Source organism: Sarcophilus harrisii, chromosome 4 (genome assembly GCF_902635505.1).
Source record: "Sarcophilus harrisii chromosome 4, mSarHar1.11, whole genome shotgun sequence".
Lineage (NCBI taxonomy): Eukaryota > Metazoa > Chordata > Mammalia > Dasyuromorphia > Dasyuridae > Sarcophilus > Sarcophilus harrisii.
In genome coordinates this window covers 1,813,881-1,833,107 of record NC_045429.1, presented here as the reverse complement: position 1 = coordinate 1,833,107, position 19,227 = coordinate 1,813,881, and the positions used below count along the sequence as shown (strand labels likewise).

At 48.7% G+C, this 19,227-nt stretch overlaps 1 protein-coding gene across 1 annotated transcript in view; it reads left to right on the top strand.

The window, feature by feature from the left end:
* Positions 1-3,098: 3,098 nt before the first annotated feature.
* ST6GALNAC3 (ST6 N-acetylgalactosaminide alpha-2,6-sialyltransferase 3) overlaps positions 3,099-19,227 on the top strand; it is a 323,114-nt gene continuing 306,985 nt past the window's right edge. Inside the window, exons 1-2 of the mRNA XM_031967397.1 lie at positions 3,099-3,128; positions 3,600-3,791. Coding sequence (XP_031823257.1) covers positions 3,099-3,128; positions 3,600-3,791 — 222 coding nt within the window. The remainder of the gene's footprint in view (positions 3,129-3,599; positions 3,792-19,227) is intronic.

Below are 19,227 nucleotides of genomic sequence, written 5' to 3'. Positions count from 1 at the left end.
TCTGTGACCTCGACAGTCTGCCATGTCTTCCCAATGGTGCCCATTCCACATCCTTCCATAAGTCCCCCAATGTGAGGGATCTTTCCTGCTTTGTTCCCTCCTAGCAGGGCAGGCAGAGCATCCATCAGCCCTCCCTGACCCATGCCCAGCTGACCCACCTTCCATCAGCCCTCCCTGGTCCTCCATGCCCAACTAACCCACCTTCTTGTCCTTGGTCGGTCTCTCCTCCTGTCCTACTCCAGAGCCCGTCATTTGCTTTGTGTCACAGCCTCCTTGTGCCCCCTCCCTCTCTCCCTCGCCCCATGCTCCTGAGGAGTGGGGGTTCTCCCGCTGCTTGGAGGCAGTTGTGTCTGTCTCGGCCATGTGATGGCACTGGGGGAATGTTGGCAGGAGGATCGCCCTTCTTTCCTGAGAGAAGTTTGGGGTCGGTGAGAGAGCTTTGGACGTGTGGAAAGCAACCTGCCAGCCACCTCCTCCTCCTACTTAGGTCTGGGCCCAGCTGGTGTAGAAAGTCCTTGAGTGCTTGTTGAAGAAATGATTGAGGGAATGAATGAATTTCCAGGCTCTTTAAAGCATGATTTTTTAACTACAAACTTGAAAAAAATACTAACTCCATGTGCTCCAATGGCAATAGTTCTGAGGAGCCGCAGGCCTTCCCCACCCTGCTACCCCCTGCTTTGAGGGCCCACCGTCTTCTGCCGTGGTGGTGACTCCCAGGTGTATGGCGGTAATGGGCACTAGCTTTCTCTGGAGAGAGTGATTGCCTCGAAGGAAGGACCAGCCTTTGGCTGTCGTCCTCAGGACTGCAGGCGCAAACATGTCTCAGGGAATCCTCTTTTAACTGCAGTGTCACCCGGTGATGGGCCGCCCATCAACAAGCATCTGCCCCCATCTCCCCGGGCGCAGACATGGCCACCCACATTCCTCAACTGGTTGGAAGTGGGGAAGTCTCATCTTTTAAAAAAGTTTTTTATTTATAAAATTTTTTAAATAATAAAATTTCCAAATACCTGCAAGGCTGTTTTTCAGCACTCACCTTGCAAACCTTGTGCTCCAAATTTTTCTCCCTCCCCTCCGGCCCCCTTCCCTAGACAGCAAGTGATCCACTGTAGGTCAAACACGTGCAATTCTTCTGGGCATATTTCCATGTTTATCCTGCTGCACAAGGACAATCAAATCAAAAAGAGAAAAAATGAGAAAAAAGGAAGCAGACAATGAAAAAGTGAGAAAATTATGTTGTGATCCACAGTCAGTTCCCACAGCCTCCCTCCGGATGCAGACGGCCTCTCCCTCACAAATCTATTGGAGCTGGTTTGAATCCTCTCATTGCTGAAGAGGACCATGACCGTCAGAATTAATCATCATATAGTCTTGTTGTTGAAGTATATAAGGATCTCCTGGGCCTGCTCATTTCCCTCAGCATCAGTTCCTGTCAGTCTCTCCAGGCCTTTCTGAAATCCTCCTGTTGGTCATTTCTTACAGAACAGTAATATTCCATAACATTCATATACCACAATTTACCCAACCATTCTCCAATTGATGGGCAGCCACTCAGTCTCCAGTTTCTAGCCACCACAAACATTCGTGCACATACTGGTCCCTTTCCCTTCTTTAGTATCTCCTTGGGGTATAAGCCCAGTGGAAACACTGCTGGGTCAAAGGGTATGCACAGTGTGATAACTTTTTGGGCATAATTCCAGATTGCTCTCCAAAATGGTTGGATTCGTTCACAGCTCCACCAACAATGGATCAGTGTCCCAGTTTTCCCGCATCCCCTCCAACAATCATCATTATTTTTTCCTGTCATCTTAGCCAGTCTGACAGGTGTGTAGTGGTATCTTAGAGTTGTCTTAATTTGCATTTCTCTGATCATTAGTGATTTAGAGAATTTTTTCATGACTAGAAATGATTATAATTTCTTCATCTGTTCATACCCTTTGACCATTTACCAATTGGAGAATGGCTTGGGTTCTTATCAATTTAAGGCAATTCTCTGTTTTAGAAACAAGGCCTTTGTCAGAAGCTTTGGATGTGAAGTGTTTCCCCCACTTTTCTGTGGGACGTGTCATCTAAGGGAGGCTGTGTCTCTGTAGCAGCAGCACGGTGGTAGCCTATATTCTGCTCTGTATCCCCCAAACACACGCAAATGAACCAGGGCCAAGAAAAGGACGGGACTCTGCTTGGGAAGGAGGAGCTCCTTCTGGCACAGGGCGGGGGGGGGGGGGAATCAACCTCTGGGGGCTGGGGGAAGAGGCGGGACCCTGCCCTCCATCCCCGCTGCCGCTCGCTGCCCCTGCGACCTCATTATGCGGCCCCCTTGGATGGAACATGCAGGGCTGGCGCCGATTGCCAGGAAGCCAGCTTTCACAGCCCTGATTTCCATTCCATTCTGAGCTTTCTCTCAAATGGTTGATTTATTTTCTCTGCTGCGTGCATTATTTACGTGTGGCTGCCTACCCTCCCAGGCTTCGGCCTGGCACTGTAAGGCTCTGCCTGGCACTAACTGGCTCTGCCCGGCACTGGAGGCTCTGCCCGGCACTGGGAGGCGCTGCCTGGCACTAACTGGGAGGCTCTGCCTGGCACTGGGAGGCGCTGCCTGGCACTAACTGGGAGGCTCAGCCTGGCACTGGGAGGCGCTGCCTGGCACTAACTGGGAGGCTCAGCCTGGCACTGGGAGGCGCTGCCTGGCACTAACTGGGAGGCTCGGCCTGGCACTGGGAGACTCTGCCAGGCTCTGGAAGCTTTGTTGCCAGAGCCCACGGTTTCAGCAGCAATAAGAGGCACAGAGCCCAGCGCTGGATGTCCTCTGGGACCTCCTGGTCAGTGTGCCCAGGAAGTGCCCGCTCCAGCTTCCCCACAGGCTGCCTGTGGGACAAGAGGTTCCTGGGCGAGTCCCTGTTCTCTGGCTGGCCGTCCCTCCCGTCTGCAGGTCTGGGCCAGCCGCTGTCCCCTCCGGCCCCTCCCTCCCTGGCTACCTCCCAGGCTCCCCGCTGACCCTCTGCTCAAATTGCTTCACACTTGTCCGACTCCCCTCACGTTCCCTGGCGGCCTGAGGGAGGTTGGAAGGTTCATGGAGCCCTGGAGTTGGAAGGGGCCCCATGTCCTTCACTCACAAAACCCTGAGTGGGGTAAAAATGGGCCCGACTTCCCAGGCTGCTCGTGACGTTCCGCCAAGTACCTAGAAGTGAAGGGTTTCCCAGACCCCAAGGTCACGAAGCATACACGCATGCAACCTGGCCTTTCCTCACACGTACATGCAGACATCCCTGCACACACACATGCACACACATGCTCTCATACACAGACACCATCCATCCCTGCACACACATGCACACACAATGCACATACATGCACACACACATGCTCTCATACACAGACACTCATCCATCCCTGCACACACACACACACACACACACACCCTTGCACAACACATGCATGCACAATGCACTCACACACAGCACACACATGTACCCCACATGCATGTTTCACAGCATACGCACATGTGTCCATGTGCACACACGTGCATACACGCACACACATGTTTTCCCCACTGCCGATTGTTGTTACTGATCCCGCCTTCTTTGTTTCTGCATTTCCAGAGGAAGCCCGTGATTGCCCTGGGCCTGCTGGCCGCCTTCCTCTTCCTGCTGGCCGCGCGCCTCTTCCCTGACGTGGACCTCCCGCAGGTGCTCAGCTGCCTGGGACAGTCCGGGGCCCGCTGGCTCCCCTTCTCTGCCCACCGGCGGCCCCTCCGCACCCACTACGGCTACGTCCACGTGAAGACGCAGGAGGTAAGAGCTCAGAAACAAGGCCCAGGCCATCTTTCCTCCGGCGACATTCCTCCCCTGCTCGGCCACACTCCCTCTGCCCGGGCTCTGTCCCGATTCTGCAGGGGACGGGGGCTCCGGGCACAGAGAGCCCGACAGACAACAAGGTTTCTCTTGGGTCACTCATACCACTTGCGGGGGCCACAGTGCTGCTCTACTTCAATTCAATAGACATTCTCCTCTCCTCTCCTCTCTTCTCTCTCTCTCTCTCTCTCTCTCTCTCTCTCTCTCTCTCTCTCTCTGTCTCTCTCTCTCTCTCTCTCTCTCTTTGTCTCTTTCTCTCTGTCTGTCTCCTTTCTCTCTCTATACAGTGACATCTAGCCAGGCACTGGGTGGGGTTAGATCGCTGGACCTGGAGACAGACAGATTCCTTCAGACTCATGTTGTTTGATCCCAAACAAGTCACTTTCAATGTCTGCCTCAGTTCCCTCTTCAGTTAAATGGGAACAATAACAGCATTTATTGGCCGGGGTTATTGTGAGACGAGTGAAGTAACGAGTGGGGGAATGCTTGGCGCTGCTGAGCCCACAGTAGGTGCGATGTCGGCATTGGCTGTTGCTGCGGGCACAGTGTTATCTATTACTTCCAGTCTTGCGGTGCCGAAGGCTCAGAGTGGTAACTACCAGGCCGCCAGCGGCCGCCCTGCCCTGAGATCTCCTCTGCAGGGGCTGCCTGATGCATTGGACGGTGGCACATGCGGGCGTCCAGCAGGGATCTCGTGGGGAAAGCCCGTGGTTTCCTGTCTCCTTTACCAGAAATCCGCCCGGGAGCAGTAGGAGGTGCGGGAGAGAACAAGGTGTCCTGTGGCCATGGGTTAGGGGCCGGGGCTCCCGGGGGCGGGGCTGATTGAGAGCCTTGAAGACTCCCAGAGAGAAGGGAATAAACTAGACAGATTTTTGTATTAGAAACACACTTAGTGAGGACGGGAGTCCAGTCAGCTCTTCATTGGGGGGGGGGGGGGGGGGGGGGGGGGGGGAGGAGACATTTTCCAGAACAAGCTGCAGGTGCCTGCACTGGCTGTTGGAGAAGGGCCCTCGCAGGGCTGCGGGATGTCCGGCCTTGGGGGGGGCTCCCAGCTCTTCTGGTGTCAGGGTGGTCCCTGCGCGGACAGGGCGGGTTGAAGCCGCGCAGAAACAGAGCATCTCGGAGCCCCCGCGGTCTCGGGATCCTGGGCTTGCGACTCTAATCCGAGGCCAAAGGAGCTACCGCTGCCGGTGCAGCCCCTTGCATCGTATCTATGGCAACAGTGGAGGAAGGAGCTTGGCTTCCGTAGTAAACATGTAGTAAAACGGGCTCTCCCGGAGGCGGCAAACGCAGGAACGCCAAGAAGCCGGCGTGGTTAGGAGAATGTGGTCAGAAATACGGCCTTGCACCCCCGGCGGGAGAGGCCACGGAGCTCTCTGGAGTCAGGGGGACCCCAGCAAGCCGTTCTGCCTGACCTTCACAGCCACAGAGCAGCAGCTGAGGGCACTGGGAGGTTCCGGACTTCACAGAACAACCGGCCGCTGAGCCTTGGAGGGGGAGAGGAGGACGGCTCCCTGTCCTTGGGCAGGCCTGGGGAGGAGGAGGGCTCCCCATCCTGGGGCAGGCCCGGGGAAGAGGACCCTGTAGGCTCTGGCGAGGTCCCCGGACCTAGGAGCAGGGGGAGAGCTCTGAACAGGAAGGAAGGCCGTCTCCCAGGGGGCAGCAGCCTCCGGAGTTGTCAGTAGCACCCGACGTTAAGTGTCCTGGAGTTTCCACTCCAGGAGCAGGGAATTTCCCGGCTTGCGCCGGATTTCAGAATCCGGCCTTCGCATAGGAGAAGGAACTCCCCCGAGGGCCCTCTCTCCGGGGACGCCCAGGACGTGGCCTTCGGGAGGCGCGGGGCATTTCCTGGGCTGATGGTCCCCAAAGCCTTGCTAGGCTGAGCCGTGAGGAGGCTGTAAAAGCCCCCTGGTCTCCCCTGAGTGACGCAGGTCCCACGACAGAGAAGCTGCTTGTTTAGCCCCTGGGACTGTTCCCCTCTGGGAGAATCCAAGCTGGGAAAAATGGCAGAATGCCCGGGGTCTCCCTGCCAACAACTAAGTTTATCTCACCTCCTTGGGAAGTGCAAAGCAGGGAGAGACGTTGGGCCAGAGTAAGAGACTCCCCCCCTTCCCCCAGGGGGTGGAGATGGGTGAACAGTGAGATTTATTGTGAGACCTCGGGATATGTTCTGCCTTGGGGGGTGAGTGGGACAGAGTCCGGTCTGCAGCTGGCACGCGCCCTATTACCCCGAGGGCTTGTGCGTTATCTGGGCCTCCTTTACTCCTGCGGCCTTCGCAGAGAGCACTCAGCCCGGACGCACAAGGACCTGGACTCAAACGTGGCCTCGGACACTCGCTGCCTGGCCGGACACTCGAGCTTCTCTGCCTCAGTTTCCTCAGCCACAAAATGGAGATATCAATAGCACCTGCCTCTCCCGCTGTGACGGACGGAGGAGATAATATACGCAAAGCACTTCGGCAACCTCAGGGCGCCCCAGACATCCCAGCCCTTAGTATTCTGGCTTAGAAAATGTTACAGATGTAGTGTCGGGAGGGGGGAGCCCAGGGGAGAGTTACAGTCGGAGGCAAATTCCCCGGGGCGCCGTCCGGGCTGCGCAAGTCCAGGTTTTGAGAAGCCGGCGCGGGAGTCGGGAGTGATGGATTATTTTCTAATTTGATCGGGCCGCGGTAATTGATGAAGGCCGCTCTAACCGGCGACATTTCCAGCTGGGGCATCTGTCGGGAGGGGGGGGGGCAGGGACCGTCTGTGGCTTATAGGAGGAGGACAAAGTCATCCCGGACAGGCCCGAGGGACTCGAAGGGGCCTGGGATGATACCGGCCGCGCCGAGGAGGCGGGAGAGTCACTGGGAAAGGACCGAATCTAAGCTCCTGGAAGGGAGGGACAGCTTTGGTCCGTGTAGCCCCCGCCACAAAGGGTGGTCTGTACTTTGTCACTCCAAGGGTCACTAGTGCTTGCAGGACCAGCAAGGGGGTAGTTAGCGCTCAGTTAAAAAGTGTGGAATAGAAGGCTAAGCCCAGAAGCCTCAGTGCGCCTCAGTGGGCCCATCAGTAAGCTTATGGTCCTGCTTAATTAGCACCTTTAGGAGGGGAGCTGTGGGGAGGCGGCCACTCGCCCAGGTCTCTCTCAGACAGCTGCGGCTCCCACCCGGGGTGGGGACGGCATCCATCAGCGTGATGGGTCTCGAGGTTGTTTGTCCTAGAGACACGTACTGAGCCGCATTCTACTTAAAGGGCTTTTGGTCATCACGCTGGCCCGCATCCTGCCCGCTCCGGCCTTCCCGAGAAGGGACGTCGGGACACCGGGGTTGGCTGGCTTGTCAAGGGGACACAGAGAGCGTCAGGACCGTGGTCCTCAGTGCTGGGCTCCTGGGGCTCAGGCCCCCAGGATTTCCACTCTTCCGGTGCCATTTGGCCACAAGATGCTGCTGCTGCAGAATTAAAGAGACCATTTATCCTCATTAGCACAACCCGGTGCAAATCGCAGTGTTCTAGAACTATCTACAATACTTTTGCAGGCTTTAAAAGCAGTTTTACTTTTTATATTGCAGCCATTTCCCTCTCCTTCCCTCATGGGACCCTTTCCCTATAACAGAGAAAAAAGAAAAGAAAAAGAGGCACTAGAGTGATTAAGTACGAGGGTGTATATACCATTGCAAACCCACAGCCCCCCTCTCCCGCCTCCTTAGTGAGGGGAGAAGCACATTTCCTCATCTCTTCACTGTGGCATTTTACTTGACATTGGTCACTGTGCTGGGGAGGACATAGTGCGGACAGAGACCGAGGACTTGAATTCCAGTTCCGCCTCTCCCCTTACACACGTGAGACTTTGGGCGAGTCATTTAACCTCTGGGCACTTTGCATTTCTCACTGGCAAAATAAGGGGTTTTGAGTACCTGGCTTCTGAGGGCCCTTCCCACCCCCACCCCAGGGCCCTGCATTGTTCTCCGCATTTCCATAGTTGTAGTCATTGTACACCGTTTCCTGTTTCTGTTCACTTCACTTCAGAGAGTCCCAGGGGAATCTTGAATGATTCTTGGAATCATTTCCTAAGGACATCACAATATGACTTCACTTTTATAAAGCACAGCCCATCGGGCCCCTCCCCGCCAATGGACGTCCCTTTGTTTCCAGTCCTTTGCTCCCATCCCCAAAGGGCTGGTGTGAACATGGTATCTTTCCTAAGGTCTTTCTATATTTGGGCTCTCGGCACATGCTTACCAGTGGGATCTCTGCACCAAGAGCAGACATGGCTTCCTTGTTCGGTTTCTATAAGGCCCAGCGAGTTTCCTAAAATGTTTGCACCAACATAGAGCTCCATCAATGGAACTTTTTTTTTTTTTACCATCAATGGTGGATTAGTGCCCGTCTTCCCACAGCCTTCCCACATCATTTTTCATCACTTGTCATCTCTACCAATTTGCAAGAAACCTCAGAGTTATTTTAATTTGCCTTTCTCATTATTAGTGATTTAGGGCAATCTTCCATGTGATTTATAACGTTCAATTCTTATTTTAAGAACCATTTGTTTGCAGCTTTTGACCACTTACCTTTCAGGAAATGACTCCTACTCAGGCACACACACATCCATGAAAGGAGTAACAGCAAATATCTGTCACAAAAGTCTGTAAATTCCAGTGATGTAGATAGTTAATACAGATATAGAGGTTGTGGTCTTTTATTCTAAGAGAACTAAAATCACACCACCATATTAAAGCCAAGGAAGAGTGAGTCCGGCTGTTGCTGCTCATCCTGAGCTCAGGAAACTCAAGTACAGGTTAGAGGAGGTTGTGACTACAGCCCCCACTGCTTTGTGACTTGTCACAGGACTTTGAGTTCAGGAAAGATCACAGAATGGTGTGGGTGATGTACAAATTGGGCTTAAATATTCCCTGGCACCCACTTCCGCTTCCCTCGTGACCACTGGAATAAATTGTTCTCACCTGCTCATTCTCCCAGGGGAAGTCTTCACATGGTTGGAGGAGACCCCCTACTAACTCACAGACAAGTAAGACCCCTCAGTTACCTCAACCTGGTTGAGCCCATCTGGTCACTGTGCAAGCTACAGCTTTTTGTCACCACCAGTGAGAGTTTGGGGGACCTCAAAGTCAGAAAGCAGCCCTCCAAAGGGCTCAGTAACCCTCACACCAAAGCCACTAGTCTTTCCTGAACATCCTATGCCCCAAATATAAATATTTGTGCAAACACACACATATGTATGTATAACCAAATAAATTGAATATATAAATTTGTATGATATATATTTGATAATTTAAAAAAAATTAACAGTTTTTATCCTGTGTTAAATCCATCATTTTTAAAAGGAAGCTTTTCTATTTCAGTGTCACTGAAAAAATCTGCTTTCTCTTTTACATTCATCATCATATCTTGTTTAGTTGAGAATTCTACCTAGCCATAAATATTAAAAATACTCCATATGATATGACTTTTTATATTTGCATCATACATAGAACCATTTGTAACTTATTGTGTTATATGATATAAGATGCTTGTCTAAGTCTTTTCTTAAAAAACAAATTACATTTCAGCTCTTTTTGTTGAATCCATGAATCCTTCCTTAGATAGTTTATGTTCTTGGCTACCATAACCTGGCCTTCTAAATTTGATCATTTCTAATTCTTGTTTATTAAGTTTAGTAATATTTCTCTAAACTTGATTTCTAGCAGGCTACTTCCCAGGTCTCTGATTTTTGAACAAAGTGTCATTAAATTAAATTGTTTCTGACTCATTCTTATTGAGTCTATTCCACTAAATCTGCTTTTCTATTTTTTTCACCATTATCAAGAAGTTTTGATTATTAGGTTTTAGTTTAAGGTCTAGAAAATGTTATTATCCTTTCATTCCTACTTTTTACATCATTTACTTAGAGATTTTAGATCTAATTACCCCCCCCCCCAAATTTTTATTTTATTTTGTTTAGTATTATAAAGCAAATCTTTGATAGTTTGGATAGCATAATACTGAATCTTTGAATTAATTTAGGTGGCATAACATTACCAACAACAACAACTAGTATTTATATAGTGCTTTAAGATTTGCAAAGGGCTTTATACATGTTATTTGACTTGATCATTATTTTTATTATGTTGGCACTGAGTAGATGTGAATAATGTATATCTCTTCAATTATCTGTCTTTGTTTGAGTGAAGAATGCCTTATGTTGATATGTTTTGATAATTTTGAAAACTTCTTAGGACTGTGACTCATTTTTTGGCTGTTTGAAATTGTTTAGGATAAATTTTCTCATTTCTTTTGGGTTTGGTGGCACTGCTATATTAAATGCTTGATTTTTGTGGATTTATTTTGTACCATGCTGTTGTGCTGAGCTAAATTGTCCCATTTAGTTTCTTTGCTGATTCACTAGGATTTTCTAAGTAATCTGTCATATCAGCAAAAAAGATATTTTTCTCTCTTTGCTGATTTTATGCATTTTATATCTTTTTCTTGTTGTTCTAAAATGTCAATAACATTTTAAAAACTAGGCAAAGAAGATTCTGTTGACCTTACCTTTAAGTTTTATGGGGAAAGTTTCTAGTGATGCTCTATCATAAATAATCCTAGCTCTTAAATAGCCTTCCTAGGGTTTTTTCTTTTTATATTTTAATTTTTAAGCATAAATGTGCTTTATATTTAATTACTTTTTCCCTGAATTTTGATACATTCACATTATTTTGGTCATGAAAGATAAATGTGAATCATACTAATTGTTTTCCAACTGTTGTTTTTATGTTTTTAAAGGTTTTATGAATATATTTTCTTTTTTACATTGTAATTTCATCACAATAACCCCCTCTAGAAATCCTTTATTAGAAACAATAAGAATAACTCAAAATAGTTAAGCAAAACTTCCTAAAACACTGATTTTGCCTGTCTGTGTCTCATTCCTTCCCCATTGGCCTTCCCCAATGCCCTTTATCACATGTACTTGATCATCTAGATCCAATGTTAACAGAAACATTGCATTTGCTTTGAATTCAGCTGTCCCCATTTACCTTATTGTGGTCATAGTGGATTTTTTTTTTGCTGATTTTATTTTTTCGATTCTGAATTTATTTATGTCTTCCCACTTTTTCTGGATTCCTTATAATCATTATTCCTTACAGTATAATCATATTTTGTTACATTCATGCGCCACATTTCTCTCTCAATACCCTACTAGCTATTCCTCTACCAACAAATACTGACTTTTTCTACTCTCTTGCTACTCCATATAGTTTATACATGGGACCTTATTTCTGTCTTCTTTATTTCTCACTTCTTTGGGGTATATGCCAAGTAAGGGAATCATTGGGCCATATGGTTTGAAGAGTTGACTGGCATTTCTCAAGTAATTCCAAATTACTTTTCAGCATAATTAAACCGGTTCCCACACACCAAGCACCTGCCTGTCTTCCAACAGCCCCTCCACATTGACTTAAAAAAGTCATTTCTTTCGATTTGTAGGGAGGTAAAATCTCAGAGGTCATTCTATTAACGTTCCTTTTTTATTATTAGTGATGTGGGAATATGTTAGAGAAAAGTTGTTGCTCTGCATTCATAGAGATGGCGTCCTCATTCGGCTTTATACCTCTTCCTGATGCCTCCAGCATATGCTACCCCCCAGTTTAGCTCCTGGCCCTTAGTAGGTGCTTAAAAATCATCAGAGATTTAGAATTCAATGGTTATCGATCATATGCCTTTGTTCTTTTCCAAATTGTTGGTTCGCATCCTATGTCCACTTATCTATTAGAGAATGAACTGTTATCACTCTGGGAAGACAGATATGGATTTGTTAGGGTCCGCATGCAGAAAGCGCTCATCTGTAATGGGGATGATCTCAGACTGCCTGAAATGCCCACATCCTTTCAAAGAGAGTCATTGTTTTCATAACTCTGAAATGCTGGAAAAGGGAGCAGAAGTTATCTCCTTTGACAGGCCTTAGTTTATTCTATCTATCTGAAGTCACTGATAAGAAACCTATAGTTTTGAAAATCAATCAGTCAATCTGATAGGTGTAAAATGAATGTATTAAGTGCATGTTCTGGGGCCTTAAATGCTTTTCTGGATATGAGAAGAGACAGGCCGCCTGTTGGTAAATAAATGTATTAATTGGCAGATGGCGAGATGACTCTATATAGGATATAAAATATTTAGAAAGCAGGTTATAAAACAGACCATCAGAATTCCTTTTACTCTAGACATCTTATTATTCTTATAAATTTGAGTCAAGGGATGCACTTCAGTAGGTAGAGATGGGAAGGATAGTAAGTTGCTCTCTATTTTATTACCCTGGGCCATAGCATTAGCAAAGGCATGAAGACTGGTGGGATGAGAACAGGAAATGGAATACTTGGAAATGTACAATGTAGGCTGGGAGGGGAGACCAGCTAGAGGCCGGACAGATGGGATAAAAGTGGAAGGTTAAGTCAAGGATTTGACAACTTAGCACGTGGAGAAGGGATTAGGACAAGGAGCAATAGGTGGGAGCTGGAGACAGATGAAGCAAGAGATGATGGGGGAAACCGACTCAAAATTTCAGCTATCCAAATAGCAAGATGGGCAGTTTTAGATGCTTACAGATCAGAATAGGTATAACATCACTACTATTACTACTGCTATTATTTTTCTTCCTGCCGCTCCTATTCCTCCTGTTATTCCTATACCTACTGCTACTATTACTACTCCTTCTCCTGCTACTCCTACTATTAATGCTATTATTACTCCTCCTTCTCCTACTGCTGCTGTTATTCCTACACCTACTGCTACCATTACTACTACCGCTGCTACTATTAATGCTATTATTACTCCTCCTTCTCCTGCTGCTACTGTTACTCCTCCTCCTACTGCTACTATTACTACTCCTACTATAAATTCTATTACTCGTACTCCTACTGTTACTGTTACTCCTACTCCTACTGCTACTGTTACTCCCCCTCCTACTGCTACTACTACTAGTTAAATATCCAGCTAGCATTTATTTCAGCCTTGAACATTTACACTTTCTGCCATTTAATCCTTGCAACAATTGTGAGGTAGGTACTTTTATCATTCCCATTTTATATACATGGAAACTGAGGTGGAGAAAAGTCTGATGACTCGCCCGCGGTCACACATTTAGGAGGTATTCAAGTGAGGATTGTAGCTAGTGATTTCCTGACTCCATTCAAAAATAAGACCCCACAGCTATGTTGGGTGTGTAATCAGGAAGCTGTGGGTTCAGGTCTGCTTCGTACACCTGAAAACTCATCCCCTTCCTGCCTCAGTTTCCTCATCTGTAACACCGAGACCCCCTCGAGGTCCCCATTTCCCTGGCTCTCTGGCTCTTGGCCAGTTACGGGCTGTGTGGACGGGCCCTTCCGATTCTAACCAGGCAGTCTGATGGCTGAGCAGGAAGCACGCCGGTGCTCTGTGGATGGGGCGAGACCTTCTGGAGGAAGGCAGGCACTAGGCAGCCACCTCTTGGCTCTCCTGCCTGCCATTTTTCTTGGGTGGCAAGCACGACTTTTCAGCTCGCCTCAGCGATATTTATCCAATCGAGGCCCATTAGCAGCCTGTCAGATGTTGTTCCCAGAATCCATGTGACTCTGCCTGCAGTGTGTCACCAGCAGGTAATCAGAAGGAATCGTCAGAAAACACTCCCCTTTGCACCCGCAGAGAGAGCTGGGAAAATAATGAAGGCTGCAAATTTCAACTACAACAGTATGAACTCAATTTGAAACACATTAGCCATGGGAAACCTTATGCTAAGCAAGCGTCGAGGTATATTTATAGAATTCAGAATGTACTCGATGAAAAATGTCTTTCAGGAAGGAGGCCGTAGATCAGAACTCATTTACAGGGTCCCAAGACCTGAAAGCACGCAACTTCCCTCAAGTGGCCCGCTATCCAGCACACAGTAGGGGCTTACTAAATGCTTAACGATATTGCTCAAGTCTCTATTTGAGTCGGGTACCTCCCTAGACTGAGGATGGTGCAGCCCTGGCAGCTTAGAACATGCCAGCATGGTCTGACAGAGCCAGGCGTGGGCACGTGCTCTGTTGCTCCAGGAATCCAGTTTGGGGGAGAGAAATTGTGTTGTGTTTACCACATTTTACCAGGGATCATCGGATTATAGATTGGGGTTTAGAGGGGGCTTTAGAGACCATGAAGTCCACTCCCTCTTTTACTTGGAAGGAAACAGACTTGGAGAGTTTAAGTGGGGGAGGACACCCAAGAACTAGGTGCCAGGACTGAAACGTGGATCCGGGTCTTCCTGGCTCTGGCTGAGGATTGCCCCATTGTGTGCCGCGGGCTCCCACCTCCTCCGGCAGGTTCCACATCTGCATCCTTGGCAGTCTCCCCTCTGTCCCATCTCCTGGGATCCGCTGGTTCTTTCAAGCTCTTGGACTCTCCTGGTTTATGCTCAGCTAGCAAACGAGCATTTACTACGTGCCAGGGAAGGTGCTAAGTGCTGGGGGGATGAAGAAAGTCAAAGATGGCCCCGGGTCCGGAGGAGCTCACAGTGTAATGGGGAAGGCAAAACAGAGATTTTAAATAAACTGGAGGGAACCTCAGAGGGAAGGCACTGGAATTAAGCAATGAGATTGGACGATAGCTGGTGCTTGAAGGAAGCTGGGGAAGTCAGGATGAGGAGAGGAAGCATTACAGACATGAGGGGGAAGCCAGAGAGGATGCCCCCCCAAAACGGAGGGAGGAAGAGCCAGGAGACCAATGGCACCGGACTGGAAAGGAGAAGCTCCTTGCTCATGAAGACTTTGAATGCCAAACTGAGCCTTTCGCGGTCATTTGAACCCAAATTTGGCCACAGAATTCTTTTCCCTCGGCCACCTTCAAGCCTGCCTCCCTATCAGCTCTGCCCCTTTCAGCATTCTCATTGCTGCCTCCCTAGTCACAGATTCTCTCCTCTCTTGCCTGCAGACTCTACACAGTCTATAGACCCTGAGAATCACTTCCTAAGTGGTCTTCTTGCTCTAGATTGCTTCTGTCCCTAACTCATATCTATCATGCCATGTGGTGTGCTTCTTAACATGATAGCATGTCCCTGCTCAAGACACATCAGTGGCTCCCTATTACTTTAGGGACATTTTCCCTCTTCTAGGCCTTTCCCCTTACATGGGATGATTCTTTCCTCCTATTTACCTGCTCCAATCCTGACCTTCATGTCTATAGCAGAGCCTTCTTGCTTCCTTCCTCTCTTTGGGGCTGCTCTGCCACCTAGAAATGGCTCTAGGTTTCTGTTGGTTGTGACTGATTGATGTAGTCTCACCCTTGCACCCAAGTAAAGTAGAAGCTCTTCAAGATAGGGACCATTTTAAAAGCTTTTCTTTTCAAAATATGTGCATAGTTTTCAATATTCAGCCTTGCACAATCTTACGTTCCAATTTTTTCTCCCTCCCTTCCCTTCCACCCCCTCCCCTAAGCAGGAAATAATTCAATATATGTTAAACATGTACAATTCTTCTATCCAAATTCCCACAATTCTCTTGCTGCACAAGAAAAATCACATCAAAAGGGAAAAAATGACAAAGAAAACAAAATGCAAGCAAACAACAAAAAGTTAAAATACCGTATTGTGAGCCACACTCAGTCCCCGCAGTCCCCTCTGTAGATGCAGGTGGCTCTCTATTGCCAGTCCATTGGAACTGGCCTGAATCATCTTACTGTTGAAGAGTCACATCCATCACAATTGATCTGCATATAATCTTGCTATTTTTGTGTACAATAATCTCTTGGTTCTGCTCATTTCACTCGGCACAGCTCATGTGAGTCTCTCCAGGTCTCTCTGAAATCCTCCTGCTGATCGTTTCTTATAGAACAATAATATTCCATCACATTCATATCCCACAATTTATTCAGCCGTTCCCCAGCTGAGGGGCATCCATCCGCTCAGTTTCCAGTTCCTCGCTGCTACAAGAAGGGCTGCCACAAGCATTTGAGTCTTTGTCCTTTTTTATGATCTTTCTGGGATACAGACTCAGTAGACACACTGTTGGTCAAAGGGTATGCCCACTTTGATGGTCTTTTAGGCATATTCCAAACCGCTTCACAGAATGGTTGCATCTGTTCCCAGTTCCACCAACAATGCCTCAGTGTCCCGGTTTTCCCACAGCCCTTCCAACATTCATCATTATCTTTTTTTGTCATTTTAGCCACTCTGACAGGTGTGTAGTGGTCCCTCAGAGTTGCCCTAATTTGCACTTCTTTGATCAATAGTGACTTAGAGCATTTTTTTCATAAGAATAGAAATGGTTCTAATTTCTTTCTCTGAAAATTGTTTATATCACAGGGACCATTTTAAAAACCATTTCTCCCTCTTAGCCTCTGGCCTAGAGTAAAGGTTCGCAGAATCTGAGAGTTTGAAGAAGACCTTCTAGTCCTTAGTTGTCTTTTGTCCTTCACAGGACAAAATGACATCACTATGTCAGAGATGAGTCACAGTGTGTCCAACAGGGGCTGATCAGACCAATGTGAGCTCGGAACGCTCTGCCCCAGGTCAGACCCAAATAGTCCCCATGAACATTGGGGGTGGATTCTCTAACTTTGGCATCTTGTGTTTCCTTTGAGCTAATTCAATGCTGCTTTGCTCTTAGAGCCCGGCCCCTTCTCTGCTGAGGGCCTGCCAGGCTGGGTCGCCCTGCCCCAGTATCTCCCATGTCATAAATCAATTCTAAAGTTCTTCGGGGAGGCCTTGAGGGTGCCCTCATGTTGCTTTTTCTCACCACCATGTGGCGCTTGCCCTGTGAGTTCTCCATAAAATAATCTTTGGGGCAAGCGTGCATTTGTCCACTTGACCAATGTGGCCAGCCTGATGGAGCTGTGCTCTCCGCATAGGGTTTAAATGCTTGACAGTTTAGGTCAGGAAAGTGCCTTGGGCCTAGTACCTTATGCTTCCAGGGGATCTTCAGTATCTTCCAATGACAATTCAAGTAGAAGCGACTCGGTTTCTGGCTTGGTGCTCATAGTCTGTCCAGGTTTCAAACAGTAATGAGGTGGGCACAACGGCTCTTCGACCTTCAGTTTGGGAGTTAATCTAATCCCCTCCTCTCCCGCACCTTCCTTCAAAGCCTGCCCAATTTATACCAAGAAAATGCAGTATTTCATCAGCCAGAAGCCCATGTGGGGAACCCCCAGTGACAGTGAGTGGAGAAGGCTTGGATGCTGTGCCTGAGCTCACTCCCTTGGCAGGATCCTCTCCAGGGATGTCCACATCAATAATGAGGCTGACAGCACTGCCAGAGCTTGCTATCTCTGGACCAAAGGGGACTGATCCCTCACCTTCCGCCTGAAGGCACCCGAGAAGGAGCAGCTCCCCACCTGGGGGTAATTCATTCCCCAACGATCATCTCATCTCGCTTTTGCTTACAGAACCCTTGAGTGACTTGGCTGGGGGCTCCGAGCCAGCCTGCTCCTCTCCACTCGCTTCCAGCTGACGCTTGCTTTTGCTTATTTGAAGGCAGTGCTACTCTAGGGTTCCGTGAACACAGCAATGCCAGGCATTGGGTCAGAAAGAGTTCTTTGTGGTTTCCTGCACACCTTTGAGTCCCCGCTCCCCTTTCTTACGTCAGACAAAGCTCACTGTTCATTTCTGCCCTTGTGTGGCTATCATGGGTGAAGGAACAAGAAGGAACACAAGTCCGGCAGTTACTAGTCTTCATTCCTACAATGAGCAATTATTGTGCACCTACCTATCAGATCTTGTGCTTAGCCCTGAGTAAATAAAAGTCCAAGATGAGCCAGTTCCTTCCTTCCATCTGGAAGGAGATAAGAACTACTCACCCCCATTTATGGATGGATGCATGTATTCATGCACATCCCTAGCCTAAACCATTCATAAAAAATCAATAGTGAGCAATATTTTTAGAGGGACCCATCTGGGGGGATCAAGAGATCTCTTCTAGATGTCACTCAAGCTGACCCTGAAGGGAAACTTGGGCTGCTGACCTCACTTCGTCCTTTTGGCCTGGGCTACAAAACTGCCCATAGTTAGATGGCCTTCCCTGGGCTTGGGAGAGCCCTACCTGGCTCCTGCCCCTGACTGCTGGCTCCTGCCTCCAGCTGCTGGCTCCTGCCCCTGACTGCTGGCTCCTGCCCCCAACAGCTGGCTCCTGCCCCTGACTGCTGGCTCCTGCCCTCAACAGCTGGCTCCAGGATTTCAATCAGCCACCTGGCACCCATTTCCCTCTCTTCTCGTGGCCTCTAGTGGCCCATCTCAGTACTACTTGGCTCTGGTCATCAGTTAACCCCCTTTGTGCTGGAAGGAGTGACCCCGGAGCAATCTGTAGCCCAGGATTCCTGCTAGATGGCCCTGCCCCAACGCAGTAGCCCTGTGCTGTTCATTGGAAGCTATTTTAAAGTAACTTCTATGCCATTTAAACAATCAATACAGCCCCGGGGGACATGCATGTCGGTGCTTAAAAAGAAGCAGGGGAAAACAGGGTTTGATGGGAGGTGAACGTCTCCTGAAGGTTGGCGTTTAGCAAGAGAGGAACAGAAATGAGTTAGTCAGCAGGAGCAGAGCTGAGTTCAGTCAGTCACTCATCAAGTATTTATTGGCTCCCAGGCAGTGCCCTGCCGGCCCGGGGAGGGCATAGGAGGGGGAGTGCCTGCCACTCCCGGCTCAGATTTGGGATCAGCCTGCCCGACAGGGCCTTCAGGACCCTTCATGGTCCTACATCAGGCAGGTGGTCACAGTCCCACTGTCCTCCAAGGAGAGCCCACACTCCCTCAGTGTAGCCTTGGTGATGGGCCAAAAGGCAAATCAGCACCGGGAAGGACTTCTCTGCTGGGGCCTTGGGGGCAGGTGCCCGTGCTCTGTGGGCCTATCTCAGTGCTCCCTGGCACGGGGAGTTAGGACCAGGTGAAAAAGCCAGGTTAACGGGGGAGTCATGGAGGTGCTTGGGCTTTTCATGCCCAAAGGGAGCCTGGGAACGCTCAGAGACACCAAAAGTCAGCTCATGGTCCCCCTAGTGTTATTGTTTATTATAGAATGGGAAGGAAACATGTATCATGCTGGGGAGGATGCCCAAGTGTGCTGCAGGCTCTTGGCCGATGAAATCTGGGTCCTTCAGCAATGGCACAGGCCAGCCGATGGAGTGCTGTCTTTGGAGTCAAGGCCGAGTTTGAATCCTGCCTCGGCAAGTTACTAGATGTATGACCTTGGGCGAATAAGCTGCTTAGCTTCTCTTGAACTCACTTTCCTTACCTGTAAAGTGAGGGGTTTGGTTTTAGTGGCTCCTTCTAGCTCTACATCTATGATCCTACCACCTTATTAGAGTCCCCATCCAAACTCATCACAGTGAAAAAATTCAAGCCCATTTATACCAAAATGTTCATGGCAGAACTTTCTGTGATAGAAAACAACCAGAAGCAAGCTGAG